At 54.8% G+C, this 20,047-nt stretch overlaps 11 protein-coding genes across 11 annotated transcripts; 7 read left to right on the forward strand and 4 right to left on the reverse strand.

The window, feature by feature from the left end:
- Positions 1-152: 152 nt before the first annotated feature.
- On the reverse strand, positions 153-1,523 carry BKA78DRAFT_69577 (HIT-like domain-containing protein). Its single transcript, XM_066893599.1, has 4 exons — positions 1,115-1,523; positions 955-1,037; positions 657-818; positions 153-385 (listed from the first exon to the last, which is right to left on the reverse strand). Exons 1-4 carry the CDS (start codon positions 1,152-1,154, stop codon positions 263-265), a joined length of 408 nt encoding a protein of 135 aa, XP_066747331.1. The 5' UTR covers positions 1,155-1,523; the 3' UTR covers positions 153-262.
- Positions 1,387-2,456, reverse strand: BKA78DRAFT_329700 (putative N6-adenine methyltransferase-domain-containing protein; the record flags this gene model as incomplete). The annotated part of the gene is made up of 7 exons (XM_066889689.1): positions 1,387-1,607; positions 1,657-1,728; positions 1,779-1,893; positions 1,945-2,061; positions 2,131-2,178; positions 2,218-2,332; positions 2,425-2,456. 7 exons carry the CDS (start codon positions 2,454-2,456, stop codon positions 1,387-1,389), a joined length of 720 nt encoding a protein of 239 aa, XP_066747332.1.
- Positions 2,457-2,587: 131 nt separating this feature from the next.
- On the forward strand, positions 2,588-3,979 carry BKA78DRAFT_304742 (metallo-beta-lactamase domain protein). The gene is made up of 2 exons (XM_066887643.1): positions 2,588-2,841; positions 2,895-3,979. Exons 1-2 carry the CDS (start codon positions 2,719-2,721, stop codon positions 3,669-3,671), a joined length of 900 nt encoding a protein of 299 aa, XP_066747333.1. The 5' UTR covers positions 2,588-2,718; the 3' UTR covers positions 3,672-3,979.
- Positions 3,980-4,168: 189 nt separating this feature from the next.
- Positions 4,169-5,278, reverse strand: BKA78DRAFT_329702 (thiamine thiazole synthase; the record flags this gene model as incomplete). The annotated part of the gene is made up of 3 exons (XM_066889690.1): positions 4,169-4,494; positions 4,548-4,607; positions 4,675-5,278. The coding sequence occupies 3 exons, from the start codon at positions 5,276-5,278 to the stop codon at positions 4,169-4,171; spliced, it is 990 nt and encodes a 329-aa protein (XP_066747334.1).
- Positions 5,279-6,204: 926 nt separating this feature from the next.
- On the reverse strand, positions 6,205-8,420 carry BKA78DRAFT_304746 (uncharacterized protein). The gene is made up of 3 exons (XM_066887644.1): positions 8,125-8,420; positions 6,834-8,075; positions 6,205-6,786 (listed from the first exon to the last, which is right to left on the reverse strand). The coding sequence occupies exons 1-3, from the start codon at positions 8,167-8,169 to the stop codon at positions 6,502-6,504; spliced, it is 1,572 nt and encodes a 523-aa protein (XP_066747335.1). The 5' UTR covers positions 8,170-8,420; the 3' UTR covers positions 6,205-6,501.
- A 168-nt stretch (positions 8,421-8,588) lies between these two features.
- BKA78DRAFT_69619 (uncharacterized protein) lies at positions 8,589-11,630 on the forward strand. The gene is made up of 2 exons (XM_066893600.1): positions 8,589-8,805; positions 8,891-11,630. The coding sequence occupies exons 1-2, from the start codon at positions 8,663-8,665 to the stop codon at positions 11,499-11,501; spliced, it is 2,754 nt and encodes a 917-aa protein (XP_066747336.1). The 5' UTR covers positions 8,589-8,662; the 3' UTR covers positions 11,502-11,630.
- A 181-nt stretch (positions 11,631-11,811) lies between these two features.
- BKA78DRAFT_292176 (uncharacterized protein) lies at positions 11,812-14,502 on the forward strand (the record flags this gene model as incomplete). Its single annotated transcript, XM_066886013.1, has 1 exon — positions 11,812-14,502. The coding sequence occupies one exon, from the start codon at positions 11,812-11,814 to the stop codon at positions 14,500-14,502; it is 2,691 nt and encodes an 896-aa protein (XP_066747337.1).
- A 366-nt stretch (positions 14,503-14,868) lies between these two features.
- On the forward strand, positions 14,869-15,647 carry BKA78DRAFT_364371 (uncharacterized protein; the record flags this gene model as incomplete). The annotated part of the gene is made up of 1 exon (XM_066892519.1): positions 14,869-15,647. One exon carries the CDS (start codon positions 14,869-14,871, stop codon positions 15,385-15,387), a length of 519 nt encoding a protein of 172 aa, XP_066747338.1. The 3' UTR covers positions 15,388-15,647.
- Positions 15,648-15,726: 79 nt separating this feature from the next.
- BKA78DRAFT_364373 (uncharacterized protein) lies at positions 15,727-16,735 on the forward strand (the record flags this gene model as incomplete). Its single annotated transcript, XM_066892520.1, has 1 exon — positions 15,727-16,735. Exon 1 carries the CDS (start codon positions 15,866-15,868, stop codon positions 16,733-16,735), a length of 870 nt encoding a protein of 289 aa, XP_066747339.1. The 5' UTR covers positions 15,727-15,865.
- Positions 16,697-17,724, forward strand: BKA78DRAFT_340689 (uncharacterized protein). The gene is made up of 2 exons (XM_066890330.1): positions 16,697-17,492; positions 17,546-17,724. Exon 1 carries the CDS (start codon positions 16,827-16,829, stop codon positions 17,454-17,456), a length of 630 nt encoding a protein of 209 aa, XP_066747340.1. The 5' UTR covers positions 16,697-16,826; the 3' UTR covers positions 17,457-17,492; positions 17,546-17,724.
- Positions 17,725-18,158: 434 nt separating this feature from the next.
- BKA78DRAFT_376812 (uncharacterized protein) lies at positions 18,159-19,189 on the forward strand (the record flags this gene model as incomplete). Its single annotated transcript, XM_066892844.1, has 3 exons — positions 18,159-18,337; positions 18,392-18,764; positions 18,798-19,189. 3 exons carry the CDS (start codon positions 18,159-18,161, stop codon positions 19,095-19,097), a joined length of 852 nt encoding a protein of 283 aa, XP_066747341.1. The 3' UTR covers positions 19,098-19,189.
- Between the last annotated feature and the right edge of the window lie 858 nt (positions 19,190-20,047).

The raw sequence follows: 20,047 nt of genomic DNA on the forward strand, positions 1-20,047 counted from the left end.
AATCCATTCCGTGGATAAGACGGGCAGTGGACGGACGAATTGACGGACGAACTGACAGACTGTCTCGTAACCAGAAAGAGACTGCGGTGCACCACTGCCACCGCCATCCGCTTGTCTCTGCTCTCCACAACCTTCTTTCTCCTCTCCCTCCGTTTACCCACCCGGAGTCGGCCGTAGCCCCAAGTCTCCTCTTTCTCTCTCGCCCTTCCCTTCGACCCCGCCTGGCTCTCTTCCTTTACTCGCATCTCTACCCCCAGTCCATTCACATCTTGCTCTTAATATCCTCAAACAGCTTCGTCAGCTCCTCCTTTGTCGGCTGCTGGGCGGGCCAGCCGACCGTCAGGCCCTCTTTCTCGTTGGGCTTGGGGATCATGTGGAAGTGCACCTGTGAAGCGGGTTAGGTTGGTGCCGAGCTGGAGAGATGCGTGGTAGTGGTGGATGAAGAGAGAGGGAGGAGAGCAGAGAGAGGAGCGCATGATGGGACAATCCCCTCCCATCGCGTCCACTATCTTCGGACATGTCTCGGGATGTAGTCCATGTATGTCCCTCCCTCTCTCCATGCTCGAGCTCAAGGACACCGCGCAAGCTCCCTCGTCCTCTCAACCCTCACACTCCGTCCCCCCCAGATCACGACCAGTATCCCGGGGAAAACGTACATGATCGACGAGCTGATGCGCAATGCGGCCGTTGTTCTGAAGCACATTGTAATCCTCGCAGCCGACGGCCTGCGCAATCTTCTTGGCGACGGGCAGGATCTCGGTGAGGGCGTCGTCGGGGATATCGTGCAGCTTGGCTCCGTGGTGCTTGGGGATGACAAGCTTGGCAGCCGGGTATGCCGGCATCGCGTCAGCAAAAGCCATGATGGTAGTTGTGTTGCGATTGAGCGCGGGGCAGCATTGTTTGCAGACAGGAAGGTGTGGGAAAGGCGAGGATGGTCTCTGTGGGGAGACTTACAGAGTGGCCGGCGCTCAGCGGGCCAATGTCGAGGAAGGCGTACACCTTTTCGCTCTCAAAGAGCTTCATCGAGGGGATTTCACCTGGGCGGCATTAGCTGGTGCGGAGCGCGGGCGCGGCGGCGGGAGCTAGAGGAAGCGCGGGACGGGGTTGACGTTACCCTTGATGATCTTGCAGAAGATGCATGCAGCGGCAGACATTGTGATTTTGTGCGAGGGTAACAATCGGCAAGGCTGGAAGAAGAAAAGTGAGGAGTGGAGGTGAGAGTTGGAGCTCAAGGTGTTGGATGATGTCGGCGGCCGATGGCGGGGAACGAGGAAACAGCCGGGGTGCAGGGATCAACCAACGCATTGACAACAGGCTGGAAGCTCGGAGATGGAAAAGATAAGATGGAAGCCGTTCACTCCACCAATGCAAGGGTATCAACCACGTCTACTCGCTGCTCTTCCACTGCCAAACCCCCCTTTTCTCAAAATTGGCGTAGCAGTAGAATTCGTTCTTCAGGCCTGCATGCACAACATCAAAGTCGGTTGCCCGCACTCCGGCTCTGCCGTAGAGCTTCTTGATCAGGTCCTGCAACCGCTCACCAGTGCAAATGATGAGCTGTGAGGAGCCGTCCCAGGATCTGGCAAGCCATCGAAGGGTCAAGGCGGCTGTAGGTTGTGTCAGTTCATGCATCTCTTCTCATCTACATTTCCTTACATTTGGTCTGGCAGTCTTCGCTGAGAAATGGTGGGTCCAGAATGATTCGATCAAATCGTCCTTTGAGGTGTGCTAGTCCACGCCATTAGCGCCATCCCATGCACTCCCAAATCAGAACCTACGAGGCAGCCGTGTCGGCATGGCAAAGTCGTAGGGGACGTATTCCTTGAACACGGCAAAGCGCTCGTCGTACTCGAGCAGCTTCACCTCCGGACGGACTTGATATTCGGGAGTGGCCTGACCAATGTTAGTACAGCCTTTTGGCATTCCGCCTATCCTTGTGCGTACCAGCAAATTCTTGATCTGCACAAACACGCTGGGCGTCGACACGACGGCAATGCGCGTCTCGTCGGTGGCGCCGTCCAGCAGCTGGCGCGCCAGAGCCGTGGCCGTCGCGTCATTGTACTACAGTCCGGATTAACAACCGCGGCCAAGCAAGCGGCAGACGGACGAGCGTCAGAAAGGAAAGCGTGCCCAGAACTGACTGGCGTTCCAATCCTCTGTAAAAGCCTCCATCGACAGCTTCACGATGTTTCCATTGTTGTTGTTTTCGTCGTCGACCACGATGTCGTCTTCCTCCTCGGCCACGAGCTTAAGCTCTTCGAATTGCTTGGCGGCTTGATCGCGCTCGATCATGAAATCTTGCAGGGCGCCGAGTGCGAAGGCAGAGAGCTGGCTGTGGTTTCGAAGGCTGTTAGTTTGGCCATGGGTGCGAGGTCAAAGTGGGAGCGCCGGGTGGGTTGCGGATGGCTGAGAGTGAAGACGTACGGGACATCGTCATCGCATTGAATATCGCCCATGACAGGCGGTGGTCCTCCGGCGAGTCTTATAAGCTGCGTTAGAGCAGACACCTTGTTGGCCTGGTCCGTTGTCGAGCGGTCCGAATGGGGAAGATCGTCAAGGTTTTGCGACTGACAAGACGTGCAGCAGACAAAGTCGTGGCCGGTGGGGTGAAGGCATTGGACCTGGACCTGGACCCTAGCCGAGGCGACTGTCCGCCGAGGTGAGATATGTCTGCCATCCACCTTTGAGCAATGCTCCAACCCAAGAAGATGCATCCCCATGCGCTTTTTGCTTGGTTCTCTCCGACGTGCCTCCAAAATGGCCACCCAGCTAACCACATTACCTGAAGTCGAGCGGCTCTCGCCCCGCGTCATCCGCATCCTGGGCGGAAACCCTGGCAAGGTATCACCAGCACCCCGCCATTACATGTATCCAAACATCTAAACCTCCACCAGTTTACTCTGCAGGGCACCAACACATACCTCGTCGGCCGCGGGTCGCACCGCCTGCTCATCGACACCGGCCAAGGCATGCCCGCCTGGCGCGACGCGCTGCGCAAGGTGCTGGCCGCCGAAAACGCCATTGTGTCCGACGCGCTCCTCACCCACTGGCACCTGGACCATGTGCAGGGCGTGCCCGACCTACTCTCGCTGTGTCCCTCAGTCCGCATCCACAAGAACTCTCCCGACGCGCCCTCTCAGTCCGCCATCCACGACGGACAGACCTTTACGACCGACGGCGCGACGCTGCGCGCCTTCCACTGCCCGGGGCACACGGCCGACCACATGGCGTTCGTGCTGGAAGATGAGGACGCCATGTTTACCGGCGACAATGTGCTCGGGGCGGGGACGGCCGTGTTCGAGGACCTGCCCGCGTACATGGCGAGTCTGGCGGGCATGGCGGAGCGGTTCAGCGGACGAGCCTATCCGGGCCACGGGCCAGTCATTGAGGACGGCAGGGCAAAGGTCCTGGAGTACATCAAGCACAGGCAGGAGCGCGAGGCGCAGGTCGTGCAAGTGTTGGCGCAGGATGCTGCTGCGGAGGGCAGTGACGGAAGGACTGGTTGGACCTCGATGGAGATTGTCAAGGTCATTTACAAGGACGTGCCGGAGAACTTGCACGAGGCCGCCGAGAGGGGCGTCGTGCAGGTTCTGGATAAGCTGGAGAAGGAGGACAAGGTCAGGGCTGATGATAGCCAGAGATGGGAGCTGACGGCCAAGGCTGCGCTCTAGGAATCTAGCATCCCAACTCATGGGAAGGGAGCTGCTCCCTGTGCTCACCGGTAGCCAAACTGCCCCAATCGCGAAGCCTGCACTTACTCCTTAGTCATGCCTGTCTTGATCTCATGCTTCTACGGTTCATCAGTCTCAAACATCCGCCGCTGGTGGAAGGTCGCAGCTCTTTTGAAGGCCATCAGCTGTGCAAGCAAAACAGATGAGCCAGGAACCTTTAGCATACGCATCACGTAGACCACATACACTGTATTAACATTGTAAACATCTTGCTCGTCATCAGAGGCGCGGCATGATGAAAGTGTTGGGATCTGATCTCGAGGCAAGACAGTCACTTATTCCCGCAAAACCATGACGTTTAGAAGCACAAACAAGATCAATTTCATTCGTCGCAAGCATCAAGGTGTACGTAAACGAGCGTCTCGCATCTTAACCGCAAGAAGAACTCGGGCTGCCCATCCCAAGCGGGTCCAACCCACCACACCAGCATCCGTCATCTAAGCCCTGTCATTCTCGGCCTTGCGCTGGTCAAAAACGCGCAGCGTCTCCTCGGCCGCCTTGACGCCGGAAAGGGCCATGGCACCAAAGGTGGGACCCATGCGGTTGGCGCCGTCGACCTCGCTGAGCTCCATGCCGCCGACGATGAGGCCGGGGACCACCTCGCGCGTGCGCTTGACGATGGCGTCCTCGGCCGTGTTCATGTCCAGCCCGCGCATGCCGCCCAGCTGCTCAATCTGCTGCATGCTGACGAGGCGCTTGACCGAGAAGGCGCCGAAGGGCCCGTCATGGCCGGTTGTGCTGACGATGATGGGTGCGTTGATGGCTGAGGTGTGTTAGTTGAGGGCGAAGGAGACGTGAAGAGATGGGGTAGCTTACTGTTGGGGTCCATGCAGCTCTGGTCGTCGTGGTGGAGCGAGACGAGCGTCCAGTTGGTGACTGGGATGCGTTAGAAGAAGCACCGAGAGGGGAGTAGTCAGGGGGTCAGGGGGCAGCCATAACATACCAACACCAGCAATGCGGACGCCCTCGCCGTTGGGCAGGGGTCTCGTGATCAAGTCCTCGACCGTCGTCGCGTTGAACAGCTTGACGTTGGGGAAGGACAGCACCTTGGACAGGAGGGTGCTGGTGAAGACGGCCGCGTGCTTGACAACAACATAGTTGCCCTCCTCCTCATACGGCACGCCGAGCTCGCGCAAGAAAGCGTCAGCCGGCTTGCGCATGATCATGGCGGAGAAGAGCTGGCCGCCCAGCCAGGCGCCGCCGCCGGGCGCAACGCCGCCCTCGATGATGGCAATCTTCAGGTCCGGCCTGGCCCTCGCGAGCATGTACGCGGTGCTGAGACCGCAGGACCCGGCGCCGATGACAACAATGTCCGACTCGGCGTACGTGTCGAGGTCCTTGAAGTAGCGACGCGTCATGGCGCGCGAGACCTGGCTCTCGCGAATGGGCGTGAACTTGAAGGCATCCCACTGGCCCGCGAACTCGTCGACCGTCTTGATCGCGGTCGTGTTGATGGTGGTCGAGAGACCCTCCTTCAGCGGCAGCTCCTTGGTGACGACAGGAGCAGCGCGCTCGAGAGTGGGCGAAGTTGCAATGGGGGGAGACATTTTGATCGGTGATCGAGGTATTTAAAACCTGGTCAAGTCAGTATGCCGACGAGGCAATGGGGAGAGCATGATCCTTTCGACGCAGGTATTATCCTGATCAAGTTCGTGGCCGTATAATCTCAGCGAGAAAACCGCAACGCCCCGATCAGCCAGCTCCAAATGCTCGAAGGTAATTGAACGCAAGCAGGCATTTGGAGGGGCGTCGTTTCGAGGCGTTGACAGAATTCAAGCACCGGCTCATGCTTTTGATAGTTACCTGATCACGGAATGTTTCCATGTCGAAAAAATTGTATGCTCTCCATGGCTGACTGGGCAGCTGGGAGATGTACTTGTTGGAGCAAAGTATCTACAGCGAGGTCAGCCAACAACGACAAGCGGGAAAAGGGAGGCGGCTACTTGTGAAGCTTGAGGAGTTGCAATAGGAGTCTGAGTCGAGTGCTGAGAGCAATGGCAGATGAAAATCGCCCTTGTTGAGCTCCCAATGGATCTTTATACCACCAGCCGCCCCGCACACGTGATGAGACGCTAGACGACCCTCTTCCAAGATGTCGGCCGCGCTAAAGAGTCATGGACAACTCATGGTGTTGAGTATTGGCCAGCGCTCTGGCTGTGGTCCACAAAATGCGCTCATGCCGCGGGTAGCCGGTCTCTGCTTGTTACAGCGGAACAGGGTTGAGCTCTCGTCGGTTGAGTGAATTATTTTGCGTATGACCTCATGTTCTCGCCCGATCAACGTGAAACGATGGGGCTGATGGCGTGTACATTTTGAACTGTTGCTTCCAGCCTCTGTTGTTGCTGTCTCTTCGAAACAATTCGCGGGCGGATCATGACGTACTGTTTCGACTCGTTGGGACCTGTATCGTGTGAAAGAATACACGCGGGACAGGCAGGCCTGGATGCAGGGTCCAGCGCCTCGGATTGGTCGACAGTTTTATCTCGGAGATATTCTCGGTCTTGCGATGCATATCTAGATGTTGTTGAGTTCAAGAAACCTGCAGGCGCTCGTGAGGGGTATTATCAAAGTTTGCATTGCATTTTCATGCTGGGCTCTCCCTTTTTGAGCCAGTACAAGAGAAATCCCGCCCAAACACAATTCCGGTCCTCGAAAACGCCGATAAAACTCCCACCTAATCGGAACAATGCATACCATCCAATCCTGCCCAGAGCCGGTCTCTCCTCATCGCCATGCTGGTGCGTGAAAACTTCGACTGTGCGCAGGGTGCTTACTCCGATTTTCTCTTCTTCTTCTTGTCCTTCTTCTCCTTCTTGTCCGCCTTCTCACTTTCGCCAGCAACCTCGCTGTGGCGCCTCTTCTTCTTGTCCGACTTTTCCTTCTTCGGCGTCGAGGCACCAGCCATGGAAACGTCGCCCTCGGCGTCCTTGGACTTGGACTTCTTCTCCTTCTTCTCCTTCTTCTTGTCCTTCTTCTCTGCCTTGGCGGGGGCCTCGTCGTCGCTGGCGTCTTCGTCAATGTCCATGCCGGCGAGGACCTGGTCCATGGCATTTTTCTAAACGGGTCAGCGTATGTCCAAGTCAGAAATTGAATAAAGCTTACCATGGCCACCTCGTTCTTGGTGGGGGGCGTGCCGTTCTGGTAGAACTCGAGACGCTCCTCGACCTGCTGCCTGAGCGCCTCACCAAACTTGGAGTTGGGGTTCTCGGAAAAGTTGTCAATTCTCGAGGCAATTGTGCACTTGTTGGCAAGGAAACGGGAGATGCGGCCCTTGTTCTTCTGGCCGGCTCTGCCAATGAAGGACGAGTGGTAGATGAGACCGTACTTGGGAGTGTTGCCCTTGGTCTTCAAGGCACGGAAAAGAGCCTTTTCGGCACCGAGGATTTGGACGGTAGAGGCGGCGTACTTGGAGAGGTTGGTCAAGCTGCCGGCCTTGGAAATGAGACGAGCCGCAACGGTGTCACCGATGAGAGCAGCCAGGTTGGGTGCAACAATAGACATCTTGTCAACTAGGTAGTTGGACAAGCTCTTGCGGTAGTCGGAAAGGCTTGCGGCACGCTTGGCAAAAGTCATGACATTGTCCATGTCCGTCTCGGAAATGTCCCTGCCCATGCTAACTCTCGCAGCGTCGATGATTTGCTTGGCGATACCCTCATCGTCATCCACGAGCGCAGCCAGGTCGTGCAGCTGGTCCTCGTTGAGAGTCGACTTGTTTCCAATGAACAGCACCAGCTTCACGTACTTGTGGTTGTCCGAAACAATCTTGACAAGCTCCGGGAAGTGCCAGCCGTACCATTCCCTCACGCGCATGCAGAACAGGTTGACGGCCTTGTCGAGTTGGTCAAGCGTGGCAATGGCTTGGATGATGTGGTTGTCGTTCTTTTGGACGCTGAACTTGACCTTGGCACGCGAGTAGGCGTGGCCGAGACCAAGCTGGGCCCTGTCAACATCGCCATCCTGGAGCTGCTTGAGGAGCTTGGGTGCGTGCAGACGGAGGCCACGGAGGAGGTCGGCGACAACTTCGTTGACTTCGGCAGTCTCGCACTCGATGTAGGGAAAGTCCGCCTTGATGCTACCGGCCAAGTTCTTTTCTTGAACACCGATTGTGACCTTCTTCTTCTTGCCAGGGTTCGGGACGTGGAGCTCGATGACGGACTTGAGGTACTCGGAGCAAATGCCTTCGGAAATGTCGTTCTGGTTCTCCAGCGCCTGCGCGGCACCCTGGAAAGGCGAGAATCCTTGGACAGAGACAAGCTTTCCAAAGGTCGACAGCTCCGCGGCCTTTTCCTGAACCTCCTTCAAACGGTTGCCAATGGTATCAGCCTGATGCTGAACCTTGAAAACCTGTGCGCTGTGAGCGATGAGGACTACCATTTGGGAAAGTAAAACCCACGGCATAGCCCACAGGGGACTCGTGCAACAAGTATTCCACAGACATGATGTCGATTTGTTTCCAGCGAAAGTCGAAGCCCGAGCCCGGGGCGTGTTGTGGTGCAGCGGTCCTTGCAGTCGCGTCTGGCTGTGGGCGGGAAGTTTTCTTGAGCTCCTCAAGAAAATCGCGAGCGGCGGTGGAAAGTTGTTCCGTCCGATGTGCACAGACCAGTAAAATGGTAACGCGACGCGATGTCGATGAGAGTGAACGAAAGGTACACCGACCGAGCAACCGTTTGGAGAATTTGGACTTCGTCGTGGGCGTTTTGGAAGAGATTGAGAAACTTTTGGGGCAGAAATCTTTCAAAAGTGAAGTGGCGCTAGGCCCAACATGATTAGCGTCGTGCGACCTGACTAAGCATCCGTTGCGCAAGGATGCGTGCGAGGTCCTCGGCGAGCTCCCCCAGCGCATTGTCAAGACCGTCGCATATTACACCAAACAACCGCGTCAACCCCCACATTATTCAAGTCGCAACACCTGGCCAACTGCGCATACGAGAATGGCTGCTGACCAGGCGAGCGCGACCCCCGTCCCAACGACCGAAGACGCGTCTGGACCAGGCGGCGAGAGCAGCATTCCCGACCAGAAATGGCAGACCATGCAAGATGTCCTTACCAAAGTATACAATCACCGGATTGAAGAGTACGTGTCGCGTCATGTTATCTACCTTGGATTTTGCAATGCGCCCACCGCTGCAATCCGCATAGCAGTACTAACGCGTCCCAAGTGGCTACGATCCGTCCAAGATATTCCACAGGAAAATCAACAAGCGCCAAGTACCCGACTATTACGAAGTCATCAAGGAGCCAATGGCCTTGAGCATGATCAAGCAAAAAATCCACAACAAGGAGTACAAGGATTTCCCGGAATACGTCCGCGACTTTACTCTCATCACCTACAATGCCCAAGTATACAACCGCCAAGACTCGCAAGCATATCAGGACGCGTTGGTGGTTAAGGAATTCTTCGAGAATGAAGTAAAGAGACTGGTCGAGGAAAAGGTCATTGACGAAGAAGAGGCAAAGATTCCATACCTGGGGGAGATTCCCACCTACGAGGATCCCACTCCCGAAGAGCTCGAGGATGACGAAGATGAAGAGGAGGAAGAAGACGAGGAGGAGGTCGATGACGATGACGATGACGACGATGAACGGCCCAAACGCAGACGAGCGGGGCCAAGGTCCAACGCATCAATCCTAAAGCGCGAGGGAGGCAGGGACGACACCAAGGACAAGGCCGCCGAAGAGGCGAGGAAGAGGCGTGGAAGGCCTCCGCGCGTCGACACGCCAATGGAAGCGCGCATAAAAGCCATCATGAAGGCCATCCGGAAACACAAAAACGACTCAGGTCAGCTGATGGTCAGCCATTTCGAGCGTATCCCGGACAAGTCTGTCATGCCCGAGTACTTCATGGAAATCAAAAACCCCATGGCGATGGATGTCCTCAAAAAGAAGCTCAAGAGGAAAAAATATCAGTCGGTGGATCAGTTCATGAAGGACGTCGAGCTCATGTTTGAAAACGCCAAACAATACAACGAGGACGAGAGTCAGATTTACAAGGACGCTTGCTTTCTCCAAAAGGAAACACGCAAGGCCGCCGAGGAAGAAAAGGCCAAGCCGGACACCGAATACGTCATGGAAGACGGGCGCATACCATTGCCAGACGGCATTCTTCTAAATGGAGAGCTCTGGAAGGTCGGCGATTGGGTGCATATCCGAAACGCAAACGACCTGACCAAACCGATTGTTGCGCAAATATACCGCACATGGCAAGATTCCGATGGTGGAAAATGGGTCAACGCGTGCTGGTACTACCGTCCTGAGCAGACTGTCCATCGCTTTGATCGGCACTTTTACGAGAATGAGGTCGTCAAGACCGGACAGTACCGCGACCATCCAATAGATGAAGTCGTGGACCGTTGCTTCGTCATGTTTTTCACTCGCTACAATAAAGGCCGTCCGCGAGGTTTCCCTCTGGACAAGGAAATTTACGTTTGCGAGGCGCGCTACAATGAGGAAAAGCACAAGCTGAACAAGATCAAAACTTGGGCTAGCTGTCTCCCCGACGAAGTGCGAGACAAGGATTACGAAATGGACCTTTTCGATGTGCCGAAGAGGGTGAAGAAGATTCCAAGTCCCATTCAGTATTTGTTAAAGGATGACGCCAAAGAATCGGACGACCTGCCAGAGCCCGAATGGGGTGCGCCCAACGCGCCGCCCAAAATCGGAGCGGTCCACAAGCGACCCCGGGATCCCAAAGAATCGCCTCCGCCAGAACCTACCCCTTCTCCTCCACCCCAAGCACCACCACCGCCCCAGCGCGAGCCATCCACAATGTCAGCGCACGCGCCAAACGGCTACTCCAGCCAGCCCGCCTACACTGCTGGCGGGCACTCTTCATCGACGCCGGTTCCTGCTCCAACTCCACAGCTGCATCACACTCAGCCCGCTTACACGCCGCAGCCAACGTCCTACCATCAACATTCAGCCTCACCTGCACCTCCGATGCAGTCTCTGGCCGCCACACATCCTGCAAGCTTTCCTCCGCAACCAACACCTCATCACCCATCATACGGCCCAGCGCCGACTCCCCACACGATGTCAACCGCATCGCACCTTCCATCTTCTGCCTTTGCTCAGCAAATGCCTTCCACCTTGTACCTCCGCAACCAGCAAGCCGCGCACGCCGCCGCCGTGCACCACACGATCCCACAATCGCCATATGCGCCGAGCCCAGCCGCACACCACGGTTACAAACAAACGACGCAGCAGCAAGAAGTATACCGCCTCGACGACCACACAAATGCGACTATCCCTCAGCACTTGCGCGACCAATTCCAGCAGGACGAGCAAGGCCGTCTTCTCCTTTTCACCGCACCGCCTCTAGACGTTCTGCCTCCGCTCCCAGACGACGTGGACCCTGCACCCCTTGGCCACTCGGCGCAATACCTCGCCGCTAGAAAGAAGCGCGCCGCGATGATTGCCGAAAAGCGCAAGCGTGAAGAGGAAGCAGCGCCAGGACGCGCGGCGCAAGAAGCCACAGCCAAAAAGGCGCGCATCGAGCAGGCTGCCCGCGACCTCCAACTACGCGCTGTCGAGCTTGCAGGCAAGGCTACCGGTGCAATCGAGTCGCATTTGGCCCAGGCTACAGTGACCGATCTGCGCGCGCTCTACGGCGAGGGTTGGAAAGATCACCTGAATAGTGACATTGAGCGATTGCTTGCAATGCAGCAAAAGGCCAGGAAGGCGGAAGAGGAACGGAGGGAAAGGGAGCGGGAGAGGGAGGAGCGGGAGAGGGAGAGAGTTCGGATTGAGGGATTGAGCGCAATGCTAAACTGAGCTCAACCATGGGTTTGTAGAGCCCACGTTTTCTTTCTTAGCAGACTCGGAAGCTGGCCAATTGATACCCTTCAGGAGTCCTCGAAACACAAATAAATAACATGGCTATTCAATACACTAATCTCCTCTGGTTCATTCGCGTGGATGGCACCTTCCCCCAAACTCTGCGGCTGTCACCTGCCCGCGCAACCAACACGCGGGCAACGTACCCCCATGAAATCTGACAGCGTTTTTTGCGGTCATCTTCAGGAGTCTTCAGCTCCACGCACGACTCATTCTTCAATTCCAATCTTTCTCATCAAACGCCGCCATGCACCAAACCACTATTGCTAGTCGGCGCATTGTTCGCCATCAGCGTCCTTCTTTCTACCCCGGCCGCAACTCGCTCCACTCCTTTCCATACACTTACCTTTCACATCTAATAAAGGACTGGGCACCGCTCGGCTCCCTGTCTGAAAGAGGCTGCCTTCGCATATTACTCCAGAATTACGCCGACTTCAACGACATTAACACTCCCACTCCCGAACGAGACACCATCTTGCACATGGACCTTTACCCATGGCTGACGAGATTTCGATCCCTGGACGACGTAACTATCGACTATGAAGGCTCTGCAAAGACCTTGGGCGAGTTCAACAAAGCACCGCCGAACTGGGACAAACGTTCCCCTGCAATCGAGGAATATTTGCATCCAATAGACTTTAGGGACCTCCTCATGCAGAGATTTCACAGTGCGGAGCCTCGGGGATGTAAGACGGTGGATGAGCATTGGCGGATGATTATTGGCAAAGGCATTTGGGAGAGCGCCAGAGACAAGTCATTCGTTTTTGATCTATTGAATTACTTGGAAACACAAGAGGAAGGACCACTGCGAGAGACGGTAGACGAAGGCGAGGGCAAGGGCGAGGGCGATACGTTGCCTGAGGAACAAACGGATTGCGAGGACCAAGAAGACGGCTGGGTAATGGAAGAGACGGAAGATGAAAGCGAAGAAGAGTCGTTGCAGGTCAGGTCAGGCAAGAGGAAAAAAGCAGGGAAGAAGAAACAAAGGGCGAGGGTCGAGAAGAAGCTGAGGGAATACAAGGAACAGAGGGGCAGGGCTCGAAGACGACCCCCACTGCCTTCGATGGAAGCTGATTCCAAGTCTGGGTCTGAAGCGACTGATCTCGAGCTTCAATCCGAGGTGAATTCCAACACTGAGGCTGAGCGTGAGAGACGAGTGTCATGGGGCTCCGATGAGACTCTTGTTGAGGAAGAAGATTCGAAAATGGAGGAGCCTGAACCACAACGCAACACCAAACCTACAGCACCAGGCCAACCAATTGTAGAGGATGATGGAAGTGGATGGGACAAGGTGCTGAGTAAAAAGGAAAAGAAGAAAGCCAATCAACCAAAGGCACAAGCTCCACATTCGCCAATGATTCAAAAGAGCGAAAAGAAAACTACTCCACCAACGTTCTTATCCAGGAAGCGGCGGCACTCCTTTGATCAGACCTTGCGTCTCTTGGACGAATACGAAATACGCGAAGCAAAAGTACCAACGCCATTCCCATCAGACATTCAGGAATCGAACGAGAGTGCTCCAAGAACACCCTCCCCCAGGACTTGGCGGCGTTTCCCAGATGGCAACCCAAGATCAGACGAGCGCGACGTCCACAGAATATTCGATGCGGAAGCACCTGCACCATCTCCAGAATCTCCCAGGAGTGATGCTGGCCCTCTGATATTTGTTCGTTTGCCTGGTTCGGCAGTCAGATCACCCCATCCTCTCACACCTGGTCCCATTACCTCGCTTCCGCACTACCCAGCTTCCATGCAGCAGTCATTCAGGGTAATTGGAACGATTTCTCCACAAACACCCTCCCCCAAGACACGGGGGCACTTCTGGGAAGGAAGTTCAGAGAGTGACATGACAACATCACCGTCTCCCGAGACCCGGCAGCGTCCGTTGGGTGTCAAACCTGGCCGATCAGACAGAAATGGCAGTCCCATCTCCCAAGAAGACCCAGAAAAGAATGGTTTGGCTGAAATCATAAGGGAGAGCTCCGATGAGGACAATGAGCCCACTCTCTACAGCAAAATGTCCCGTTCCGAATACAAAGAATTGCTACGGCAGCACAAAGAATCGCTTGAAAAGATGAGCCGCGAAATACGAGAAAATCACGACGCAGAGCATCCACCTGAATTCTACGAAGCGGCCAATCATTCTCTAGGTGGTACAAGGAGGGCATCTGACCCCGGGGCCCCCCGCCGTCCGCACTTCTGGCGAGAAATTCAATCACCCACTCCCGCCTTTCAGAGTCCTCTCAAAGCCACCCTGTCAGATCTGAGCAGTGGTCCCAGCGAAAAGAAAGAGGAGGTGGAATCTGAAGATAAGGGTAAACAGGACTCAAGTGGCCCAGTCCAGTCGGTCCAGAGCTCCACCCAACGATCTCCCATCAGCCAAAAGCAACAAAATCCGCAAGCCGTTTCTCTCAATGGCCAAACAGCACACGCAGTCCAATCTGGAAACGCAGTCCAATCTGTGAACGCAGCCCAATCTGTAAACGCAGTCCAACATCATGGCAACAGCGCCGTCAAACTCCAACAGTCCACCGATCCTGGTGCAAGGTCGATGCCTTCGATGAACGGTAGCGCTCCAGTCTTCCAGCCTCAAATGCAACCACCTCGTCCGCACATGCCACCCCCAAGTCAGCACATGCATCCTCGACCTGGCATTCTTCTACCAGGTCAAACTCAACCCGGTCATTTGCAACCTGGAAATCAACATCCGTATCTGATGTCGCCAATGGTTCCAGGCGCGCCCACGTTTGTGTTATTACCTTACCATGAGCCCATTCCTCTTGCTCCTCCTCCCCGTCCTCCAACACCAGGACGCTATCGCGCGCCGTTCCATAATTCCAGCCTTCAACCCAACATGCTGATTGACTTACCGCGTGGAGCTGTTCACCAAGAAAGGTTCCCACCACCGCAGAATTTCCAAAAACCCCCTCCTCATTAGTTTTCAACTGGGAAGTGTCGTCCGCCCGTAGCCTGCCTGCCAGCTGAGAGTGTGTCACCATTCTCTCTACCGCTTCTGCCAGGATTACAGTAAAGGCGCGGGAGATACTTGGAGGTTGGTAGGTAGGTCGGTTGGTTGGTCGGTTGGTTGGTTGGTTTGCGTGGCAGGCGTTGGCACTTGAAGACTCCATGGCATTGCAGCACTCTTTTGGCCTGGTTCGGGTTGTTAGCGCCGTCAATTTTGTTGGAACGCTGTCGTGTTGATAATTGGCATCAACAAATCCGATTTCTTGCAGCGTTTTATCTTCAGGTCAACAAGAGCGAGAAACACCACTTGGGGCTGATGCACATTCCAGGGGATCAGAAAATGCCGATTTGGGAAAGGCACGCTTCTGAAACTAGGTGTCTCGCTCGAATGTGTCGTGGATTAGCAGGATTGGTGCCAGCACCCACTGGAATCGCCGCTCGTTTTGTGGAAAACTTGTTTGCTTGGTTGTCCATTTTACTCGCGACTAAATTACTGGTGGAAGTAGAACGGGTACAGTCACCTGCGACGTCATTTGTTGGTTGGGGGGTTAGGCGTACCGCGACAACTCAGAAGCAGTACCTCGAGGCCGTAAAGGTCATGACGACGACCACTGAGTTCCAGCTCAAAGACTTTGCGACTAGCTTGTACCCCGGTGATGAATCCGTTCAGCATCACGTTTCGTGGGTTGCCAAGGATGTTCCTGTCTGCCCACGCGGCATTGCTGTGCATGTTGAAGGCTCGGTATTTGCTTGCGGGAATGCGTGTAAGAAGGCGGCCGAAGAGAGCGGCAGTGTGGCATCCAAACAAGTCATTGCCCCGGCGGTTGTTGTTGTCAGGAAGAAAGAAGGCCGTTTTTAACGACAAGCTCTGCGAGCCACCGGAAAATCGAGATGTTCGCAAACGCGACCACAATATCTTGGTGACCAGAAAGTGGCGGCGTGCGCGGAAAGATGTTGGATTTAGATGAGGACAGGCGTGGAACGCCGTAAGCATGTAATCCTTTCAATCTGTTTTCTTAGTCTCCTGCCGTTCCCAATTTTGTCAGCGCCACGCAAGTCCAGTCGCACGAGAGGCGGTCGAGAAACTACTGATTTGAGCCGCAAAAAATAGAGAGGGCCATGTTTGCACTTGTTTGGGAAGATGAAGATGTTTGAAGGCTCTGTGATGTGGAATTTGTGGCCTGAGTAATCAAGGCAAGAGGCAAAGCGTCTTTATGTTGGTTGGTTGATTGACTTACAGCAACTGTGCGCGACCACCTTCCCTATAAACACCAGCACTCTCTCCGCTCCACGTTTCATCAGCACTGCTGCTCGGCGTGAGACCATCAACCGCCACGATGTCCTCGTCAAAGCGCTTGTCGAAGGAAATAGCCGCCTCTCCCGTCCTGGCCTCCGAAGCCTTCATCACTCTCAATGTCGGCGGTGACAAGTTCGTTGTTTTGAAAGATATCCTCTCCCAGGCAGTCTTCTTCCAATCGCTCCTGTCCGGCCGCTGGGATGGGAACATGCTTCAAGACGGATCATACTTCATCGATTGGGACCCCAAAATCTTCCGTCACATCATCAACTTTCTTCGCAGTGGACACCTCCCGACTTGCTTCAAGGGCGTCAACGAAGGTTTCGACTTGGACTTTGTGGCGGAGCTGAAAGAGGCGGCCGCGTACTTTGGAGTTGAAGAGTTGCATAACTGGCTGGAGCACAAGAAGTACTTTGCCGCCATTACAGTGAAGCATAGCTTCCACGTGCTGGACCAACTTCATGAGAAGGGGTTTTCGACAATGTCGTTCTCGGGAGATGCAGTCGTCGAGCATCACGTGTCCTGGGTTACCAAGGACCTACGCATCTGTCCGAGGGACATTCCAGCCCACAATGAAGACCCTACCAAGTGCGGCCAACTCTGCGACTCGGCAGCCGCCAAAAAGGGTGCTCGGGACATGGACAAGAAACAGTTTGCGACTGTCTTGGTCACCTGCAAGAAAGCGGTCCACAAAGCTGATACTGGTAAGTTGTCGAAGGACGGATGCAGAGGGAAGAAGCTCATGGAACTTAGCCTGAGGCTTCCACATTTTCGACTTGTATTTCCGAGGAAACAAAGCCTCCAAGAGACAAATACATACGAAACCTCCGTCAGCAGCTCCGTACAGTCGTCGCAAAAATGCAACTCAACCCTTTCATTTGTTCAAAAGCCAACGTGCAGTCAAAGGTAAGCCAACCTTATCAAACCACATAGTTTGTTCCCGGAATAGAAGCACGCGGAGACCCGCCAGACATAAATAAACGATTCCACCTCCTGCACGCATGTTCGTTGACCTAAACTTCCTCAGAAAACTTGAAACGATGGCACCTAGCACCGTCCAACCCTCTTCCGATGCTGGCGACGACAAGAAGGCTCCTTGTGAGCTCTCAATCTCCGATGGCCCCATAACCCTTCAAGTCTGTACGCGGCGCTTCGTCACTACGCGCGACACGCTTCGTTCTGGTTCCCCATATTTTGAAGCGCTTCTGTCATCGCGCTGGGCCCACAACGTGCAATCTGACGGCTCGATCTTTATCGACGCTGATCCGGACCTTTTCGCCCATATCCTTCGATTCCTTCGACGCGAAGTCTACCCTGTCTTCTTTGACGTCGATAAAGGACATGATTACGCGCTTTACACGGCGCTACAGGAAGAGGGTCGGTATTTTCGCATCGACAAATTGTTTCAGTGGCTGGAGGAGAAGCGCTACTTGAAAGTGGTCATCGTCCAGCCAATATTGGATGGCAGAACCTATGATTTTGCGCAATGTCCAGCAGAGGGGACGGAGATTGATTCTGAACCATTCTACGACAACTATGACCTAGTCAGCGCGGGTAGAGGAGCGACTCGCCTTTACTGGAGACATGTGTCATTCAACAAACAGGCTTGCCTGAGCTGGCTAGAGAGCTGAAAGTCTACGTGCTACTGGAGCCAACGACAAATCCTTGTAAGCACAACTTCTGCCTGTCAATCTTTCAATTGTGTTAATAACATCGCCAGGAAAACTTGAAGTTTTCGACTTCAGCGGACGCTAGCGCAACGGTCATCTGAAAAGGGAAGCGTCGACAGAAGTCGACCAGGGGCGAAGGTTTTGACAGGGTTCTGGCCTCCGGCTTCAACCGTCCGGCGACAGGGAAGACAAGGGATGAGTCAACGCTGGTTCCCCAGAAACTGGATCCGCTTTTGATTTGCTGGATGTTATCGCGAGGTTGGAGTGGCTGGTGTGTATTCACGAAAATGGAACAAAGTCTAGTGGCTAAGCTCGCGGCAAGCGATACTGCTGCAGCTGCTTTCTCTATACGCGTTTTGAGGGACCGTGAATGAATGCTCCCTGGATCTCTAGCTCCGGATGAATCAAATGAAGCTGCCTCCCTCATCTTTTGTGCTCCTGCCCATGAGTCTTGCCTATGTGGTGTTTCGGGTATGCCTTGACTATCGCTACCAAGCCTTGGAAGTGACCGGATTTCGCCTGTCAAAGCAAAGTGGGAGAGTGCTGCAAGCATGAACCTTAAACGCGAATATAACCCGTCCTCATCCCCACAACGCGTTGTGTAGTATTCCTCTTCGTAAACATGACCTCTCTATTCCCGCTCCCTCAACAATGTCATCAACAATGTCGTTGAAAAGAAAGAGAAAACCTTCCAGCAAGGCCTTGGAGCCTTACGTCTATGGCGATGATTCTGAAGACGACTCTCTCACAGAGATCTCTCCTATTCAGACCCAGCCAACCCAGATTATCATACCCGATGGAGACTGGCTGGAAGAGCCAGTGATTGCAGACGAATTTTCAGAGTGTGCCACGTCCTTGCAAACCCCCTCGCTCCAAGATTGACAAAGCATATCCAGCATCTTGAAATCGCGAACTATCAAAGTCGTGGTCGGCCACAAGAACAGCTTCTTCGTGCACGAAGGACTGCTCTGCCGCGCCTCGGACAAATTCCAGAAACAACTCAAGGGGCAGTTCAGAGAAGCGCACACGGGCGAGATCGAGGACTGCGACGAGGATCCTACCCATTTCTTCGTCTTCCTCAAGTATCTGTACAAGGGCAAGGCTGTGCTCAAAGAAAAATCTCCCTTGAGGTCGCAGTTCATCGTGTGGGCCAATCTGTACTGCATGGCCGACAGACTGGAGGCCAAAAAGTTCCAGGAAGCCATTTTCGCTGCATTTTCCGACACCCTTAACTCGGCGCATCCGCCGTCGAATGACGAGATTTGCGACGTGCTGCTCCTCTTGCACAACTGACTGCCCGAGAGGGTAGGGTACGAGTACCCGCTACGCAACCTCGTCTTCTGGTACGCGGCTACGAAGCTGGCATCGTTGAAGCAGCATCTGATTTTGAGCACGACTCTGCTCACTGAACATCCCGTGCTTGCGACCAAGATACTGATGTGGGCGAGCCCGACGCAGGACAGGAAGCCTTCGTTCACGTCGGAATCACCTGAGGCTTACTGGAGGAAGAAGAAAGATTTGCCGAAGAAAGATCTGGCGAAGAAATATTCGTTCGGTGACGGTCCATCAAAGGTTGTGTCGAATGTAGTGAACGAGATTTGAGGAGTACTGGGGCGCGGAGGGGTGTCTTTTGTCCAAGATTGGGATGTGAGGAGAGAAATTGCTAATGGCCACGCGGAGGAGTCTGGAGTAAATGGACAGTGATTATCTTCATCCTACTGCCACACTTTGATCTCCCACTTGCCACGTCCAGCTCCTGTATCAAGCCGGCCCTCACAACCTCGCCTCGCCAATCGCTCAAACCACAAAAGGAGTCACGAACCTTGGTGTTTCGCCTCCGTCCGTGCCCTCCCTCTGCCTTCCCCCTTTTCTCCTGCTCTCCCTCTGGGTAGACCACCAGCTCTTCTAAGAAGACTATCACATCGCTGCATCTATCCCAATCACTTGAGTTGGCCACAGACCCGTAGCCGCGACCGCTTTCGCCCCCAGTGAGCAAATCCCCATCCCCGCAAGTACCGCACCTATCCATCTCTCCGCATCCACCCTCCCCCCTACACGAGGCAAGTCAAAGTCAATCTTTCCTGTGAGGTCTTTGTGGGCCGCAAAGCTTGACCACTCGAGCATCCGCACGCCAGCCTTTTCTCCATCCGTATCCTCCCCATCGCTCCGTACAGCCAGCCAGCTGCCTGCCTCCCCTTGCAAAATGTCTCCACCTCTCCCCTTGGTCAAAAGGCTGCGCCGGTAGTGGTGTACAAGATGAAGCCGCAAACGCCGAAGCTCGCGCTCATGCTCAATCTCCCTCTCCCACTCTCTCCTCGCCATAGTGTCATGGTCGTCTTCTGAACTGCCCTCTCTTTTCTTCTCCCCGTCCCTCTCTCGCACTGTCCCGTCGCGTCCAAAGTCCCAACACAACATCGCTGTCGTCCTATCGATCACTTTGCGCTGCTGTCCTTCCGCTCTCCCTCTCTCCCTGCTCTTCTTCTTCCTTCCCACAGTACTCAATCCACCGTCAATCCATCCATCCTCCGCCCGGCCCCGGCCATCTCTCCCTC

Source organism: Phyllosticta capitalensis (assembly GCF_038381095.1).
Source record: "Phyllosticta capitalensis strain CBS 128856 chromosome Unknown BKA78scaffold_2, whole genome shotgun sequence".
Lineage (NCBI taxonomy): Eukaryota > Fungi > Ascomycota > Dothideomycetes > Botryosphaeriales > Phyllostictaceae > Phyllosticta > Phyllosticta capitalensis.

Bases quoted from the DNA above. Each gene is read 5' to 3' on its own strand.
- BKA78DRAFT_69619 (XM_066893600.1), top strand. From the start codon at position 8,663: ATGGCTGCTGACCAGGCGAGCGCGACCCCCGTCCCAACGACCGAAGAC. The intron at 8,806-8,890 runs GTACGTGTCGCG...ACGCGTCCCAAG, and splicing joins TACAATCACCGGATTGAAGA to TGGCTACGATCCGTCCAAGA.
- BKA78DRAFT_340689 (XM_066890330.1), top strand. From the start codon at position 16,827: ATGTTCGTTGACCTAAACTTCCTCAGAAAACTTGAAACGATGGCACCT.
- BKA78DRAFT_304742 (XM_066887643.1), top strand. From the start codon at position 2,719: ATGCGCTTTTTGCTTGGTTCTCTCCGACGTGCCTCCAAAATGGCCACC. The intron at 2,842-2,894 runs GTATCACCAGCA...AACCTCCACCAG, and splicing joins TGGGCGGAAACCCTGGCAAG to TTTACTCTGCAGGGCACCAA.
- BKA78DRAFT_304746 (XM_066887644.1), bottom strand. From the start codon at position 8,169: ATGTCTGTGGAATACTTGTTGCACGAGTCCCCTGTGGGCTATGCC. The intron at 8,076-8,124 runs GTGGGTTTTACT...CACAGCGCACAG, and splicing joins AGTCCCCTGTGGGCTATGCC to GTTTTCAAGGTTCAGCATCA. The intron at 6,787-6,833 runs GTAAGCTTTATT...TGACCCGTTTAG, and splicing joins CCAAGAACGAGGTGGCCATG to AAAAATGCCATGGACCAGGT.
- BKA78DRAFT_69577 (XM_066893599.1), bottom strand. From the start codon at position 1,154: ATGTCTGCCGCTGCATGCATCTTCTGCAAGATCATCAAGG. The intron at 819-954 runs GTAAGTCTCCCC...CCGGCTGCCAAG, and splicing joins CGCTGAGCGCCGGCCACTCT to CTTGTCATCCCCAAGCACCA. The intron at 386-656 runs GTACGTTTTCCC...CCCGCTTCACAG, and splicing joins CGCATCAGCTCGTCGATCAT to GTGCACTTCCACATGATCCC.